This window comes from Micromys minutus, assembly GCF_963924665.1.
Source record: "Micromys minutus genome assembly, chromosome: 2".
NCBI lineage: Eukaryota > Metazoa > Chordata > Mammalia > Rodentia > Muridae > Micromys > Micromys minutus.
In genome coordinates this window covers 46,286,301-46,304,938 of record NC_137971.1, presented here as the reverse complement: position 1 = coordinate 46,304,938, position 18,638 = coordinate 46,286,301, and the positions used below count along the sequence as shown (strand labels likewise).

Here is an 18,638-nt window from a genome sequence, read left to right as displayed (position 1 = left end):
ATTCACAGTACACAGGTTTCATGCAAATGACCCTTCCCAGGAATGTGTTTCCTAGGCTTCCACACCATGTGGTTCTTACAAGAACATTAAAAGTAGAGCTTTGCTGTGTTTAAGAATCTCTGGCATTCTCACTGGGGACCTACTAGGCCTCGTCCTCCCTTCATGACTAAGCCTGGAGAATGTAAAATTAAGCAAGAGTCCTGTGACTCTTTAACCTGAGTAGCATTCTACCACTCGGCCCATGCCATGAACATCTGGATATAGTACCTATATGACTGATCTGTTAATTTGCTATAAACTCAGATTAACCCAAAATCCAAGTACATTAGTCAACATTAAGGCAGGCTGTTATTGCTTATTCCCAGCCCCAAGTATAGAAGTACTGCAGGCCTCATTTCTCTTTTCTTTCTGTCCTTCCTTCCTCAAATGTAATCTGAAGATGTGTAACTGTTGTTGCCCAGTGCAGGCAACAAATACTTCCTTTAACATGGATGGGTGCTGCTGTCTCCTGAGGATGTGTAACAAGGGTTGCTTTTCAATGCTAGGGATAAACTGCAAGACACATCTTTCCCTTGAAGACAAAGATATAAAGTTATACAGAATATATTAAGCCCAGGGCACACTCACTGCCTCTGCACAGCAATGTTATTTTTATTAGGGTAGTTTGAATGAAGAGTCTAGGACTTCACTTGTTTATTCAGTATTTAGAAGCCAACCAAAACTAGTTACAATTTCTCTTCTGTCCTAAGAGTGCTAAACACCTATAAAGGTTACTTAGTATCAGGAAGGTTAAAGCACTACTAAGTTGGAAGAATAGTGCCCTTATTTATTATAGTTTATTACACCACCAATGCAAACAAAAACATGTGCACACATATGCATAGCCAGATTAACCATGTACATCTATCTTCTTATGTGGGTTAACCCTACTTGATGAAATGCCTGTGGTCTAAGGTTTTCCAAAATTGATGCTGAGAAAACCAGGCCCCAGGGAACTATCAATACTCCATTAGATCAAAAAGGGAAAAAGAGGGAAGAGCTAACAGCTACATTTGCTTATCCTTGGCCCCATAATGGCTCTCATGTGAGGAGATTCCCATCTGATGAGAAGAAATGACACGGAGGTCATGGATAGAGCGAACAGTCCACTGCGAAAGCTCTTGAAGGACTTTCAAGCCCCATAACTTCTTCTCAAAGAGGCCACCACCTCCAACTGTGACAGGCATCCCATCAGCCTCATTTTCAGGTATCTTCTGTTCCAGAAGCACCATTAACTCCTCTAGCTGGTAGGCAAACGCAGAAACTTGGAGCATAAGAGTATGTATTGCCTGATGGAAGTCACCTTCAGTCGGGGTGAAATGCACTCTCTGGTCTTCTAAGAGCATGGTTAACATCCCTTGGAAGGTACGGTAAGCCTGGAGGTTCTCTTGGAGTCGCTCTGCCTCAGTCATCTCACTCCAGCGATCAGTGCTTGCCACAGGCACACCATCCACCGAGTCAAGGTTGATATTTTTATTCAGGCCCTGATGTTTTACCTGGTCAAAGATATAGCAAAACATATGTTCCATATCATCTCAATTTTCATCTTCAATCACAAATACTGTCTCCTTGAATTCCAGAGCCAGTGATACAAGTTGTAAAGAAAATGTCTAGAATGGAAAACCTTCAAATGGGTAGTCACGATCCCACAGCACTGCCTGAATTTCCCTATCCTCAATGTCCACTCTCAAGGTGCTATCAATCCTTTAGAATACAACGTTTTAAAAGGTAAGTATCTGAGTCTCATACCTGGCAAGACTTTTCAAAAGTTATCAATTCTTAGAGAACTTATATTTATACCTTTGATCAACAGGTCTTTAGACAGAGGCCCTTTATGAGAAAACAAGCCCAGAACTATGGTTAATCTGACATTTTCTTAAGACTCTTTTTACAGTTCTATTTAAACACAAGTATTCTGATGTACAATACTAAAATGTAGGTAGCTTATACTGTACAGAGGGCAACTATACATTTCTCTAAAATTCCAAATAGCTTTTCTTAATTCTGTAACCTTTTAATTTCTAAGGTTCAAAAATTCTATGAAGAACCAAGACTTAGAAAACCTATTGTCTACCCTGGTAGGATTCAGAAAAAAGGCAACCAAATAATGTATATTCTCACTTAAGGAAGGACCTGTCTACCTTAAACAGCTTGAAGACATTAAGAATATATGAATTTTCTCAAGGGAAAGAATATGTCAAATTATAGGTATTTAATATATGAATGGCTAGGGAGATACACACACACACACACACACACACACACACACACACACTAGGGTTTTTATAACTGGCTATGAGGTTGGAACATGATGCTTAAAAGTTGGGCTAGAAGAGTTGAAATCAGACAACCAGACAACAGCAAAATAGACAACTTACATAAGATTCCATAAGAGCAGCCAGGTCTGAACGAATCTTCCTTGCTAGCCAGATAGAACGGCTACAGAGGTCCCGGCGGTGAAGGGTCAGAGGTGACTGCTCTGCGAAAGCCATTCCCTAAATCAACTGTCCCAGGAAACAAGTGAGCTGGTTTGCTTCTGTCTTTACTAGTCCAAATAAGAAATGTGACTCCCACAGACTAAATCTACTGGGCATTCTCTAATGGGATTGTGCACCCCCATCCCCACCCCCTGCCTGACTCAGAGGTGGCAGCAAATTCCTGGCTGTGGATTTTGTGCCTGTGGAATCAAAGGGCCCTTTTAATCAGTCCCTTTTTCTCCCCCCCCCCCCCCCCCGCAGCGTCTGCCTCCATCTCTCCTCCACTCAGTACTTAGCACTTGTTTTTATGTCATTGTTTTGCTTTTGTACTTAGCAACAAGGTCACTATCACACTAATCCTCATGACACCCACCCCTGCCTAATGTAGTCTGGTATTTACACATATAATTTGATTTTACTATTCTGCTTTCTATGCTTGCTGTATTTTAATTTGTTTCTATCCTGGCAAAATGCAGTATTGAAATAAGTGTCATTTATTAAATGAGTCAGATATTATGCTACACATTTAAACTTCACTGGATTCTTAAGTAATTCTGGGATGAATATTAGTATTCTTTGAGTGTAAATAATAGTTTTATCATTTGATGTAAGAAACTTTTATCCAAGAAATTAATGCAATAAACTAGACTCATTTTTCTGCACTGGTCTTTGGCTTTATGCCCCCCCCCCCATCCCACTGATTTTACAATTTCTTTGGGTAGCTCCTGGTATTGCAAGAAACAAAGACTAAGTGATACAGGTTCTTTGTAGCCATCTTTCCATTCCCATTATTTGTAAGGTTTAGACTTGTTTAAAATTAGCTAAAGGAGCATCTCTAATCTTAACCATGGTGCCTTCCTGGTAGCTACAGGATGTGGAAGACACTGTTTAGGCCTGTTCTCTCCCAAAGGAAACACCCAACCCAAACTTGGTAATGTTTCTCAGGCAGTTTTACTCAAGTGACAACATGCTTCTTTTTCTTCCCAGTCCCAGTCATACTCCATGCTTAGCAAGGGAATGAACAAGGCTTTGAAATGAAGACAAAAGAGTTAAAAAGGTCTTACAGATCTGTCATTCTATTATACTGCACTCAGTGGGTGATGTGTAATAGGCTCAGGTTTCAAAGTTTCATCCTGAAACAGGTCCTTGAATATCCCTATTTTGTATCAAACACTTGCCATCTCAGTAGCAAATTGACACAGGTGAACAATAATGAGAAATGGCTACTATAGAACTTTTTAAGCAAGGCTAGATTACACTTTCTTTAAAATTTTAAAGTTGTACAAGAAGCACTGATAAATAAAACCAGTTTTATCAGCAATCTGTACTTCATACTATTCTTAACATCCCCTAGAAAGCAACCAAAACACCATTTGGAGCCTGCCAAACACAAGGCCTCTAGAGCTTCCCAACTCTAAGAGCAAACAGCAGCATACAAAAGCCTACCCCCAGGGGCATGTTTTCCTCATTTAGCAGCATCAACAGTTTTACCCTCGCATGACTAACTCAGTACAACCAAGGAAGACCAGTTGCTTCCAGGAAGACTTTTATTTTTCTTCTTTACATACTTATTTTGAATATGATTACCTAGATTAAAAGAAAACAAGATTTGAAAAGCAAAGTATCCCTTTTATTATAATATTTTTCTTTTACATAACTTTTAAGCCTAGATCAAGTAACCACTTATCTCTCATCACAGGAAAAGGGTCCTATATATTTCAACAGGCAAAAAGTTTTAGGAAATATAATTGCCCCATTACAATTTTCCGATTTTCTTGAGTATACTGGAAAATTGATAGAAAGACAGGAGGGAAACTAGTCCTGCAGCAAGGCTGTAGTAAGACCTCACTTAGGTTGGTGGGTACAGTTCATGTTGTTCCTCCAAACAAATGCAAGGGGAGGTCCAAGTGCTCTATGCTGATGTTTCTTTGCTCATTCCCAGAACTCCCAGCCAGTGTCTGACTAAACCCTATAATATGTGTTAGGGTCTAATTATGTAACATATGCTAACAATTCAAGCAAGGAGGGCACATAACTCCCAGAAATACAGAGTAATTATCACAGTTATATCTAAAAATTTAGAATTGCCAATTGAAGATGGAGATATGACTACTTAAAAGATAACAAAACATGAGTATGAAATACTGATTTTCAAGATTAAAAAGACTGCTTAGAAGGAAAATTAAATGAGTGACATGGGAAAAAAAAATGGGCTTAGCTTGCTCATAGACTTTTACTATGCTAGCACTAGCTCTCAAAAGGAAAATAGAAGTCCACAAAAAGTTTACTGTAAATTGCTAAAATAATTTATTGTCAACAGATGGCAGCTAAGATGATCCAGCCCCCTTTACATCCCACCCCAACCCCAATGAGAGGGCAGGAAGTTGTTAGAACTAGTTGCTTTTGTAGGGAGGAAAGTACAAAAAAGAACATATTTTTCCCCATCCCAGAAAAATGAGATCTTTACAATGCAGTTTGCTTTTCTGTGGGTAGCTCTGATGAGAAACGACTCTAATTTATGGGGACAATCTAAATGAGAAAAACAAAGGGTTAAGTGTAGGACACAGATACTAGATAAACAGTATCAAGTGGAGCAACCTTGTTGCAGATTCATTTATAATTACTCTTACAGTATTTTCAAATCTACACCATGTACCAAAAATCAACTGCAAACTCTGTGGGAAAGGAAAGCCTGTCTTCACTGCCTTCTCTCCCCTCACATGGGAGGGATGGCTAAGTCTGCAATACCCTAGAGGAAACAATGTGTATAAGATTGTTCCTGTAGGTGTCTTCCTCCCTCCTCCTTGGCTTCCCAACCACTGACATAGGTGGGTGTACAGTAAGCGTCTTTCAGAGATGACATTTTGTTATACTCCTTTTGGGGAAAAAAAAAATCTAGCAGAGAAAATTTGATAAGCTCCACAGTTTTAGTGTTTGTGAAAAACAAGCTGTTCCTTATTTTATTCTCAGTCAGACTCGTATTTTTCCCAATAGTCATCATGTATTTCTGACAACAACTGGCCAAGTCTTCAATGGCTGATTCTGAAGTACACAGGGAAGAACTGCACTTCTGATTTTCAAAAAATGAGCTGAATTAGGGTTTTAGTCTTTATGAGAGGTATAAGCATGTAAAAACACGATCCTTGGCTCCCACTGACAGTAATAAGCAATCCACAAGGCATTAGATTAAAATCTCTACTCGGAGAAAAATAGATAATTCTGGGGAAAGCCAAAAAACATTATTGTACAGATTTTTCACTTTTGTTTTTGTCTATTGGAGCTTTATCTCTTCTAAAGGGGAGATAAGACAGTTTACTCTTAACCAAATCTCTAGAACTTTTGTATTTTGTTCCTTCATAAATGACAAGGTCCGGTCTTCCACTGAGAGCTGGAATGACCACTAACAAAACAAAAACCAAAATCAAAACAGAGCCAGCAGGGAGATATATAATATATGCAAAGAAATGGTGAAGACAAGAAAAGATAAATTCACAGAAGAAAATCTTTTATGTGTGATTCAGACTTTGACCAACATTCCTCATCTCCTCAAAACTCTTGTATCTCAATGCTCTTAAAATCTCAAAGAGCACACTAGTTACCACAAACCTATCAAACTTCCCTAAGGCTTCCAAAAAAGCACTAGGCTATTGTAGTGATTCTGTTAGTGCTGAGGACCAGCTTTCATTAAAGGCCACTGGAGAACTATGATTTTAGAGGCTGGCTGTGCTTTTTTAACTCTAAGCCTTGCCTTCAAAGTACCTCTTGTAGGAAGGATCCCATGTCAGAATAATCTACTCTCCCAGCCCCACAAAACATAGCAACAAGACCCTCCCCCCCCAAAATCAGACTTTCCATTAATAAATAAGGAATCTCAGGTTCCACAACACAAAAACACACATGTTCAAAGTGCAAATTTCTGCCATTAGCCTGGGACTTTTCTCACTGACATAGTGCCCTATCTTACAGCCAGAAAGACTGTACGAAGGGCAGTCCCCTCTCTTGGGAGCCTGCTTCCAAGCAAGTGAGCACCATTAAGAGCATTATGGAGGTTCAGGAGTGAGGGGAACTGAGGTGTTGGGATCCATTGAAAGGGAGGGAGGTGGTCCCATGTATCCTTCCTTCCCCAAACCCAGTGAGTAATAGAAGAGGGGTGAGAGATGTGTGCTGTTTTAACAGCATCCTGCCAAGGGGCCCTAAAGTGCCAAGTTAAGCTGCCAGCCTCTAGGAAATAGAATTATATAATATTTGAGGATTAAGTGTTGGTTGTTGCAGTGGGGAGAAGCCAGAGCCATACGGCAGTAGTAAAGGAGAAAAGATTTAGATGATAGTAATATACTATTATGAGTTCAAAGCTGATCCAGAGCACATTAGAGTTATTGGTTGGGAAAAGGAGATCTGCCAATGAGCAGGAACTCTGCTGCTGGCTGGAACCTATTATGTTGATTTTTCATCAACCTTTCTGGTAAAGGCTACATCAATATTTTCAGGATGAGGAGAGGGAGTTCAGGGAATGGGGGTTGTTTCTCTGTGTGTGTGTGTTGTGATCCACAATGCAAAGAGCAGGCCCTTCAGTTATTTTTTACTAGATTTTTAAATGCTTTAAATTTTTTTTTTGTCCTTTTTATCTTTTAAATACAAAGTCTGCACTGTCCCAGTGCCCAAAGTCTTCCTTTGCACTAGGGTCCAGTAGAGTCTGTATCTTCAATCAGAACCTCTGTGGTAGCACCGAGTATATCCGAGTTCATGACCAGCCCTTCAGTGCCCCCACTGCTGCCACTTCCCACAAAGATCTTCCCGTCAGCCATAAGGCTCACCCGTTCTGTCCCACTGCAATATGACTTTGACATCCCTTCAGCTTCTAGCAGTAGGCACTCTCCAGATGTTGAGTTTCCCAAGGGCTCAGGAAGAAGTGGAAGCCCCTGACCATCTGCAGGTTGTGTCAGGGGTTCTGGGTTAGTGCCCAAGATATCTGTGCTGGTGATGAGGGCACCCGCATTGGCTGCCAGAGCTTCTGCAATCAGCACCTCAGGGTGGCTTTTTGCTTTGTGTGCCACTACACTGTCCTTCTTCTCAAATTTTTTGCCACAAATATTGCAAGAAAACTGGTAGAAGGAGTCTGCATCATGTTTCTTCATGTGCCAATTAAGAGATGCTTTTTGCCGACAAGTAAATCCACAGATCTCACATCTAAAGGAAATACAAAAGTAAATGATCAAGCAGGAATCTTAAATCAAGGGCCAGTTGAAAACTGAAAAGCTTACATGTCCATTAAATACTTATGAAGAATTAAGAATCTAACTAAAAAACTTCTGTTCTTGTTTAAGAAACAAAAAAGCAAGCACACACTTTATTCTATACGCAAGTGCACAGACTTACAAACACTATACTCAAGCACAAAGGCAGCATAAACTGCATCCATGGGTTATTTACATAAGGGGTTGGGTTCAGTGGGAAGTGGTTAAGGAAGAATGAATTCTCAAACTAATAAAAATACGTTTAAAAAGTAAAAAAGGCAACAAAGAATTCCCCAATAAATATCCAGAGTCTTTAATTTAGTAAAAGTAAATAGCAGTGTCAACTGAAATGTTTTTAAGGGACAAATCTCCATGCAAGATAATTGCACTTCTACCCACATGTTCACTAGTAAGTAAATACTCACTGTAATGGCTTCTCGCCCGTATGAATCATCCGGTGTACTGCCAGATTGTGGGAACTCTTGAAGGCCCGAGCACAATATTCACAGATATAATCCCTCTGATCTAAGAAGAAAAGTAATGTGGTTAATGCTCCATTAATGCACCTGCTAAGTACTTTCTGTAGTTTGCAGGTGAGCAAGTCTTCTGGCAGTCACTCTATAGCACACAACATACTCTTTACAGTGAGGAAGTATTTTGAAGAAGCTAAATTTAACACAGAAAAAGGTTTGATTATTAGTCTATACATTAAGCAGCATAAAAATCAGCTTAACAAAAACAATAAAAGCCAGTATTACTCTAATAACTAAACCAGGCATAGATACAACAAAACAGGCTAATATTCCTCACACACATAGATGCAAAACCTGTCAATAAAATATTTACAAACTGAATACAGACATATATCGAAAAGATATACGATTGTATCCTAGAGATGCAAGAATAAACTCAATATATGTAAATCAACAAATCACATAAATGAGCTCACCGACAAAAACCACAAGGTCATCTCAATAGACATGGGAAAGTCTTTTGAAAAAAAAGATCCAGAATGTTTTTATGCTAAAAATCCTAGAGCATCAGACCAGAGAGAACATTTAACATCACAAAAGCTACAAACAATTTTGTTAAACCAGTAGCTTACAACCTATGGATGGGTCATCACTCCTGTGTGTGTGTGTGTGTGTGTGTGTGTGAGAAACATCCCTTTCACAGGGACTTCTTACAGGTATCTAGGTGATTCCTAGCAGTAGCAAAATTATAGTTATAGAGTAGCAATGAAAATAATTTTATCATTGGGAGTCATTATAAACTGCACTGAAGGGTCACAGCATTAGGAAGGTTGAGAACTACTGTCTTAAAGAAAGATTTAAAATCATGAAATATCACAAAAAGATATTAAGAAGTAGAGGGTCAAGAAGACAAACTACTGAGATACTCTGAAAAAACAAAATCAAAACTAGAGGACACCAGGGTAAGATGGTTGTTGTTATGACATCCTCTAAGAATTAAAAACAAACAAACAAACAAAATCTTTTAGAGGTACCAATTAAGGGTGGGTGAACATCTTATAGGTTTAAGTTACATCATTTTTTCTTGTTGTGACCAAGTAACAGATAAGTAACTGGAGAAAAGATTTATTTCATCTACAGATGAGCTGATTGATTCAATTTACTGGAGGGAAAGCTTCATCTATGATATGTGCAAACAGAAGGAGGGAATGCAATTCCTCAGTTCATTTCATACCTCCTTAATCTAGTTGGCAGTACAGTGCTGATGCATCCAAAGCATTACTAAAGTTTTCAAGGAACTCCGGATAGACACACCTAGACCTATGGTCTGCTAAGTGAATCTAAATTTCTCTACCAAAATAAATAAATGAACAAATCAATCAATCAATCAATCAATATCAGGAACAAGATAGGGCTATCCACTATTCCTACTCCCTTTCAACATTGCTTGAAGCAAGAGGATAAGAGAAGGAAATTAAAAGTATACAAAAGTAGGAGAAAGGTTAATTATGTCCTATTTGCATGATACATTATGCATAACAAAGATCCCAACAATTTCACCATAAAACTTCTAGAAACAATCAACAATTTCAATAAAGTTGTAGATTAAAGAAAAAAAAAATCAATGTGCAGTGGCCTTTCTGTAAAACAAAGAAGATGATAATGGACTCATTCACAAAAGTCTTAAAGAAACTAAAATATCTGCGAATAAATCTAAACAGGGAGATTAAAAACTTTGACAATGAAAACTAAATCTCTGAATAAAGATATTGAGAAATGCACCACAAAACAGTAAGATCTCCCATGAGTATGGATTAAGAATATTGTGAGAATGACCGTTTTACCAAAAGACATTTATAGATGTAATACAATCAGAATGAAAATGTCCTCAATGTTCTATTCTTTACTTGATCCTAAAAGACCCTAGATAACCAAAGTAATTCTAAGCAAAAACTAAACAAAACAAAAAACAAAACCAACCTTGAAGAATTACCATTCCTTATTTCAAAATATATTTTAGAGCTACAGTAAAAAAGTGTAGTAGCAGCATAAAAATAAACTTGTAGATCAATGGAACAAAAGACACAATCTAAACACATGTAAACCTAACTATAGTAACCTTATGTTTGAAGATGCTCTGTTGTCCGCTTAATATATGCTATCATATCATCTGCAAATAGCGGTATTTTAACTTCTTCCTTTCCAATATGTATCCCTTTTACCTTTTTTTGTTGTCTAAATGCTCTAGCTATGACTTCGAAAGAAATGCAAATCAAACAACCCTGAGATTCCACCTCACACCAGTCAGAATGGCTAAGATCAAAAACTCAGGTGACAGCAGATGCTGGTGAGGCTGTGGAACACTCCTCCATTGTTGGTGGGATTGCAAGCTGGTACAACCACTGTGGAAATCAGTCTGGAGGTTCCTCAGAAATTTACTACCTGAGGCCTCAACTATACCCAAAAGATGCTCCAACTTATAAGAGGCACATGCTCCACTATGTTCATAGCAGCCTTATTTATAATAGCCAGATGCTGGAAAGAACCCAGATGTCCTTCAACAAAGGAATAGATACAGAAAATGTAGTACATCTTCACAATGAAGTACTACTTAGCTATTAGAAACAATGACTTAATGAAATCAATGGAACTAGAATATATCATCCTGAGTGAGGTAACACAATCACAAAAAACCACACATGCATGGTATGCACTCATTGTTAAGTACATATTAGCCCAAAACTTGGGATACCCAAGAAACAATCCACAGACCACTAAAAGCTCAAGAAGTTGGAAGACCAAAATGTGGAAGTTTCAGTCCTTCTTAAAAGGGGGAACAAAATATTCACAGGAGGAAATACAGAATAATGTGTGGAGCAGACACACAAGAAAAGGCCATCCAGAGACTGCCCCACATGGGGATCCATTCCATATACAGTCACCAAACCCAGACAATATTGTGGATGCCAAGAAGTACATGCTGACATATGACATACATGTGCCTGATATAGCTGTTTCCTGAGAGGCTCTGCCAGAGCCTGAGAAATACAGAGCTGGATACTCTCAACCAACCACTGGACTGAGAATGGGGTCCCAAATGGAGGAGTTAGACAAAGGACTAAAGGAGCTTAAGGGGTTTCCAACCCTATAGGTAGAATAACAAAATCAACCAACCAGACCTTCCAGAGCTCCCAGAGAATAAATTACCAATCAAAGAGCACACAAGGAGGGACCCATGGCTCCAGCCACATAGGTAGCAGAGGATGGCCTTGTTGGGCATCAATGGGAAGAGAAGCCCTTGGTCCTGCCAAGACTCAATGCCCTGTGTAGGGGAATATCTGGGCAGGGAGGTAGGAGGGAGCACCCTTATAGAAGCAGGGGTAGGGAGGACGGGATAGGGGGGTTTATAGAGGAGAAACCAGGAGGGGTATAACATTTGAAATGTAAATAAAATATATCCAATAAAAGTAAAATAAAAAAAAGGCAGAATTTCATCAAGATTGAGTGTGGGTATAAATAAGCTTCTGTGTCTGTCTGAGTTATTTCTATATAAATTTTAAGATTTCTACATAATCATCTAGAGCTATTTAATAGTTAAACATAAATGAAAGCAAATCGCCTTTATTGTTTAGCTTTTCTCATTAACATTCAAGCTACTTTTACTCCGAGCAGCTATGATCAAGTTTTTATCTTTACTGATTAGTACTTACCTGCAGCAGAACTGAAAAATCCTGATTCTGTTAGTTTAACTAGATGATACTAGCAAATTGCTTAATTGTGCTAAACATCTGTCATCTGTTTTTGTGTGTGTGTGTGCGCGTAAAAAACACTACTTAGTGTTATCAAGTAGACAGATTAGCATGGCTGTGTGTTTATAAGTTTACAATTGAGACAGAATACATGCCAACTAAAAGATCAATATTCCCATTACAAAAAAAAAGTCAAAGAATACATGTTGTAAAGTTCTCGCTGATTATATCCTGTAATATTCATGTCTATTGGTTTAAAGTATTTGTTTTTGCATGTGTATGGTACATATGAAGGACTGAAGCTGAATTAGGTGTCTTTTGGGATTGCTCCCCACCTTATTCTTTGAGGCAGGACTGCTTGTGAAACCCAGAGAGCACTGATTTCAGCTAGCCAGTCACATTAACAGAGAAATACTATTTCCCAAGCACTAGGATTACAGGCAGCCACCATGCCTGCCTGGCTCTTACATGGATTCTAAAGTATATGATGTCTGGTCCTCCTGCTTTATTCCAACAAGGGTATTTGAGACCAGAAAACCAGTGAGTGTCAATCTAATACCTGGATATTCTGTATCAGGACTGGCTGTTGGCAGCTTGAGGCCAGCCTGATATACACGGTGAGTTCCAAGCTAGCCAGAACCTCTTACTGAGATCCTACATCTTTTCTATCTCCATTGTTTCTATCTATATAGTTCCATCTGGCTGGGAACTCAAACTCCTGCTTCAGTTTTGCCAGGGCTGTGCTTATAAATGTATGACCAAACCCAATTCAAAATGTCATATTTAAGTTTTTATATTTATATTTTGTTAATACTGATTTTCATAACTTTCCCCAACTAGGTTCTTTTAAGAAAGCTTGTACTTGAATATCTTGCTTTATTATCGGTCTATATACCCAAGCGCAGTTTACTTGACTATTCAGTAAACCTTTTACTTAGAAATTACCTGTATGATGCTTTGCATGACGCAAAAGTTGTTTCTGGAGCCTGAAGAGTCGTCCACAGGAGGGATGGGGACATACATATTTTTTTTTCAGCAAATGCTGGTATTTAATGTGGTGCTAAAATAGCAAAAAGGAAGGACATAGGAAAAAAGAAAGGTAAGTTTTCTCTACTCTCTTTTTGTTATTTTAGTTTTTTTTTGCTAAGTCTAAAGGAAAAGTAGAAGAGAAAAATTCCAACCTGTACCTGTCACTCACTAGCAATGTCATCTTGGATGTACTTAAAAAATATTTCAAGTTCTAGTTTTCATTTGTAAAATAAAAACACAGTATTTAATGAGCCAAACAAATGGCATATCACATGCCCCAAACAAAAACCAGTAGCTACAATTATCTTGCAAAGACTAATAGGTATTTCCTAAGCAACATTTCACTATTTGCCATCCCCGTAACATGACAGACTTGCACATAATCATTAGCCCAACCAGGTAAAGAAATATCTATTAACTTAAGGAAAAAAATAATCAAAAATAAAAAATACCATTTGTTTTGTACTATATCTCAAAGAAATTACAATCTGTTTAGGATATTAAAGTCAAATCTATTTTTTCTATGTCTGTGTGTATTGTTACAATAATCTGCTATTCCATTTTGGGAAATACTGTAACACTGTATAAGTCTTAAGTGCACTTAGGCTCAGATTTTTCAGTCCATTATTATTCTTCTTATTATTATTTAACAAAATGTGCTTATTAAGGTTTAAGTGTATCCTCTAAAGTTCCCATGTTGAAAACTCAAATCTTCAATGCAATAATGCTGAGATATGTTCTGTCCTAACAGATGCATTAAAATATTTTTAACAAACTGAACATAGTTCCTCGTTTTCTCCTGACTCCTACTTGTTCCTCAGCTTTGTACAGATAAGACTCCTTTCCAGATGCTGTTCCCACATTCTTAAGCCAATAAACTTGTTCTTTAAATTGCTAGTCTCCAGTATTCTATTAAAGCAATACAAGTAGACTAAAAACAACTTATGTAATTTTACACTTAGGAACATTTTTCTTTGTATTTTATATCAGTGTTTACAAATCCCACACAAAGTGACATCTTGGGAGACAAGTAATGGACACTGTATAAAGACTGCCTTGTATAACAACTTTACTGACCTGCAAATAGCGAGGGTGAGCCAGAACAGTCCCACATCCTTCCATCTCACAACGAACATATTGGATTGGAGGCTTTTTTCTAATGTCAACATGTCAGAAAGAAGTTAGCAACAGAAGTGGTATTCCATATAGAGTGTGATAATAGATAACAGGGTTCACAAAACTTGTACACAAGTCAAATTCCAAATGTTTGATGGCTTAAAAACACAAATAAGCTAGCAAGTTACATAAAAGTAAAAAGCACCAAGAATTTCAGACAACTCAGCATCATGCAATGAAAATGAAAACACACCATCTGTGCATCATGAAACTTGGTAACCATATTTGTAAAGAAGTCACACCCCCTCCGTTTATGAAAAATCAATCAAATGCCTAGCATCAGACTTAAGATATAAAAAGCAGAAGCAGAAATGCCTCACCTCCTTTTGGGCAATCGTGGACTTTTGTCATCTTTTCGCCTTCTCCCTCTCCTGTAATGTAAAAGTAGTTGACACTAAATATTCTAGATGAAAGCTCAGAGATAAAGATGGCTGAAGTAACAGGTGGCAGACACATGGGATAACCAACAATACAAAAACCAAATGCATCTGGCCATCAAGCCAGACTTACTCTGAGGTAATGTTACTCTTTTTTATTAACCTTTTTTTTTTTTTTTTTTTTTTTTTTTTGAAATTTCACTCTTAAATTATTCTTCATCTTGTAGTAAACTAGGCATTACTATGGAATATCTGGATAAATTTCAATGCTATTCCTTAAAAAGAAGGTATAGTAAAAAGTTTATCATGTAAATACAATTAATTAAAAGGCAATCAAGATAATAGGTCTCATTATGTTGCCCTGGCTACTGGGAAATTAGCTATGTAGATTAGGTTGACATCATACTCAAACCTGTATCTGCTTGCCCCCACATTCCAAATGTTAGGAATGCAAGTGCCCCATGTATGTGGATATGTAAATGTGTGTGTGCCCACAATCTGTGTATTAGTGGCTTTGAATGGTAGATTTCCACTTTTAGTAGAAACTGCCTACTTACTTCCTAGGAGGCTCCTCATCTTCCCTAATTTCATTCTCTTCTTCTTTCACCTCTACTTCTACTTCCACTTTAATTTCTTTCTTTTCTTTTTCTTCTTTCACCTTCCCTGATTTTCTCCGTGGCTTTGGGGTTTCCCTGAAAACAGAAAAACATTTCAACACAAAAATTTTTACAAAGGCTTCATTAAAGGCAGCCTATAATAATAGCAGGTTAAAAAGCTTAGGGTTTATCATTATCTCATTATTCTAAAGCTGTGATTCTCAGCTTATAAACTACAACTGTAGACCAACTGTATACTTATGTCCCATGGCAAGGATGTGTGTATGCACATATACATGCATACATATGCATGTGTGTTCACATATGTGCATGCATGCACACTGATAAATATTATTTGATATCAGCTACTTTTATGTTAACTTGATGCTATAATTATCTGAGAGGTGAAAACCTCAATTGAGAAAAATGTCTCTGTAAGATTGGCCTGTAGGGGATTTTTTAAACTACTGATTCACAGGGGAGAACCCAGCCCATGTGGATGGGACGAAACCTAGGCTGGCGGGTTTGGGTTCTTTAAGGGGGAAGGCTGAGCAAACCAGGAAGCAGTGCCCTTCCATTGCCTATGTATCAGCACCTGTCTTGATGTTGTACCCCGTTAAAATTCTTGTCCTGACTTTCTTCAGTAATGGACAATAGATGTGGAAGTAAAAGCCAAATACACCCTTTCCTCTCCAATTTGTTTTTGGTGCTGATGTTTCATCATAGCAATAGTAACCCAAACTGACAGGTTGAAAACACAAAACTCAAGTCTCTCTAAAACTGTAAGGAAAACAAGATACTAAGCAAAACAATTCAAAACATTCCAGAAGACATTATTAAAACATGCAATGTAAGTACTAAATACAAGTTTATAATATTAAAGTTCAATAGATCAAAGAGAAGGCTATATAAGACACTGTAATTCTAAAACATCCATTTAAAATTATTTGTATATTTATTTAATCATGCAACAAAACAAAACAAAACAACAGTGTGTTCTTATGTATTTTTAACTGGCCATGAGTAAAATTTCAAACATGCCTTTCAAGGTGGGGCTTGTAAGTTTCATCTCTTGGGTCATCTTTGAATGGTATTTCCTCTTCACTGATTAACATTTCTTCCTCCTCCTCTTCCTCATCACTACTACAAATAAGCAAACAAAAATGATAAATTCTTGTTTCAAGAATTATCTAATAGGACTGAGTTAGAATACTTACACATAGCCAAAAATTCACATTATCTAAAATCTCTATCCTTATGATTTGGTTGGACTAAAATCTAAGTTACTTTACTGCAAGTAATACTTAGAACTCAGACTATACAAATATGACATAACATTTTAAATAAAAATGAGATAATTGTCCAATGGCACCAAAGACTTAAGAGAATTGACTTTGTAATTCTATGACTGATGTGTTACATCACCCAATAATTAATCAATAATAAATTATTAAAGCACCATAAAAGGCACCAGGCAAGACACTCTTATTTTATATTGGTGCCCAACATAGGGTTAAGTTTACTCAAGACACTCTTTTGAAACTAGGAAACTAAAAGTTTTATATTTTAAGGTCCATTTAAGATCAAATGTGGGATAGTAAATGTGATAACTTAAAACAAGTTAATTTCCATAACAGTTTAAAATTCTACCAAATAGAAATTGTCCCAATCATTTAATACAATAAAGCATTCAAAAATGTAAGTGTGAAATAAACTTTATACCTAATGCCACTGGGAGACTGATGTTCTTCTGGAACGTCTAGAAAATTAAAACAAGATTTAAAAAATTTAGGTAAATGTTCTACATTACATCTAAGATTAAAAACCAATTAGGTATCTGAAGTAAGCATAATGTATTTGCGCCATACCATAATCAAGTTGATCTGTAATTGGTTCTGTCTTGCAGACAAGTTGCAACGAGCCAGTCTTGGACCTAGAGCTCCGAGTATTCTCACTGTCTCGAAGGCGAGAGATAGAGGTCCTGCTACTACTGCGCCAGCTCCGGCTAGGTCTAGTAGCAGTAATGGATACTTCCTGAGGGAGGACAGAATCATCTTCTTTCTCTTCCTTGGGATCTAGATGAAAACATAAAATTCTTTTCAAGATTTTAGTTAACCAGTAACTATACTTAAAAGTCTAGTAATTATAAACAGCGGCATTAAGAAAAAAGGAACAACCCCCATAGGTTCCTGTATTTGAATGCTTAGTTATTATGGAGTAGGACTATTAGTGTGCCCTTGCTGGGGTAGGTTTGGCCTTACTGGATGAAATGTTCCCCTGTGGGGATTTAAAATGCTCAAGCCAGGCCTAGTATTTCTGTCTGTAAATCTGGATGTATCAGATATACTCTCAGCCCCTTCCCCAGAACCATGTCTGCCTGCACGCCTGCCAATGCTCACAATGGATTAAACCTTTGAACTTGTAAGCAAGCCCCAGGTAAACGCTTTCTTTTATGAGAGCTGCCACGATGGTGGTGTTTCATCACATCAATAGCAACTCTAAGACATGTTAAGTAGCATCCAACAACCCATCACTCAGGGTAGTATAGAAGAACCATGAGTTGAGACCAGTGAGATTATTTTCAAAAAAAATAAAACAAGAGTAACTGCCCACCAGAACTGAATGATTGCTTTAGATACCAAATACTTTGACTGCAAGACAAAAAAAAAAAAAAAAAAAAATCAAGTTGGAACTGAACTGGATGCTTTGCCCCATACTGACTCAAGTTTATAGGATTGAAATGTACCCTGAGTTCTACAATATTGATTTGCCAGGCTAGATATACCCATTTTTATATAAAGGCAAGAGTGTGATAAGGGTGACCTGTGGAGAGCATTTTTGGCACCTCTGAACAGTTGATGGTGGAGTAATATTAATATTATCCCAGGACATCTAGGGGCTGGCTTCTGTGCTACGCCCTGTAAGGGTTAGTATCAAACACATTGGCATCTGTAGCTCTGCCCCTGGGATAAGGCTATAAGTAAGTACATCCGCATCTGAAGTTCAGGGCAGGATTTTTAAGAATGTGGCATAGGGAAGTACATTCGTATTTGATGTTCCAGGCAGTATCCTTACGAATGTAGCTCAGGGCAGGACGAATTTCAGGATGTAGGCATAGCAGTATCCATTTTTGTCTCTGCCCTTTTTCACCTGACCTCCAGTAAGATGTTTACAGGATCTTTGGCTGTTATCTCGCTTGATCCCTGTCTCAGAACTGAAGTTACCATTTTGCATGTAATTAAAGTGATTTAAAAAGAGACGGATTAAACCAAGCTTCAGCCAAGAGGTTTGGGCCTCAAGTCAGGCCGAATTTAACTAACCATGTCTCCTTTTATTTCAATCCTAGCTCCGGCCCTGGGGGAACCCCTGTTTTTTGCCCGAGCTGGTCTTGACAGTGGCCAACTGTTTTTTGAAATGAATTTGCAGTTCACTACTTAAGAGCAAATTTATGTTCAGGGAAAACCTGATCAAAATCCAATAGCTGGTAG

At 37.8% G+C, this 18,638-nt stretch overlaps 2 protein-coding genes across 4 annotated transcripts in view; both read right to left on the bottom strand.

The window, feature by feature from the left end:
• Positions 1-653: 653 nt before the first annotated feature.
• CNTF (ciliary neurotrophic factor) lies at positions 654-7,468 on the bottom strand. The gene is made up of 3 exons (XM_080911952.1): positions 7,331-7,468; positions 2,418-2,543; positions 654-1,535 (listed from the first exon to the last, which is right to left on the bottom strand). Exons 2-3 carry the CDS (start codon positions 2,529-2,531, stop codon positions 1,047-1,049), a joined length of 603 nt encoding a protein of 200 aa, XP_080768078.1. The 5' UTR covers positions 2,532-2,543; positions 7,331-7,468; the 3' UTR covers positions 654-1,046.
• ZFP91 (ZFP91 zinc finger protein, atypical E3 ubiquitin ligase) overlaps positions 4,911-18,638 on the bottom strand; it is a 29,709-nt gene continuing 15,981 nt past the window's right edge. For all 3 annotated transcript variants that reach the window (XM_080911906.1, XM_080911907.1, XM_080911908.1), the window contains 9 exons: positions 17,019-17,225; positions 16,873-16,909; positions 16,192-16,293; positions 15,112-15,246; positions 14,498-14,548; positions 14,079-14,157; positions 12,918-13,032; positions 8,176-8,275; positions 4,911-7,703 (listed from right to left, as the gene is read on the bottom strand). In XM_080911906.1, coding sequence (XP_080768032.1) covers positions 7,193-7,703; positions 8,176-8,275; positions 12,918-13,032; positions 14,079-14,157; positions 14,498-14,548; positions 15,112-15,246; positions 16,192-16,293; positions 16,873-16,909; positions 17,019-17,225 — 1,337 coding nt within the window. In that variant the 3' untranslated portion in view covers positions 4,911-7,192. The remainder of the gene's footprint in view (positions 7,704-8,175; positions 8,276-12,917; positions 13,033-14,078; positions 14,158-14,497; positions 14,549-15,111; positions 15,247-16,191; positions 16,294-16,872; positions 16,910-17,018; positions 17,226-18,638) is intronic.

What these genes read in the sequence shown, in the direction of transcription:
- CNTF (XM_080911952.1), bottom strand. Translation starts at nt 2,531, where the DNA reads ATGGCTTTCGCAGAGCAGTCACCTCTGACCCTTCACCGCCGGGACCTC. An exon ending in CTGCTCTTATGGAATCTTAT is followed by an intron (nt 1,536 to 2,417) that starts GTAAGTTGTCTA and finishes ATCTTTGACCAG; the next exon opens with GTAAAACATCAGGGCCTGAA.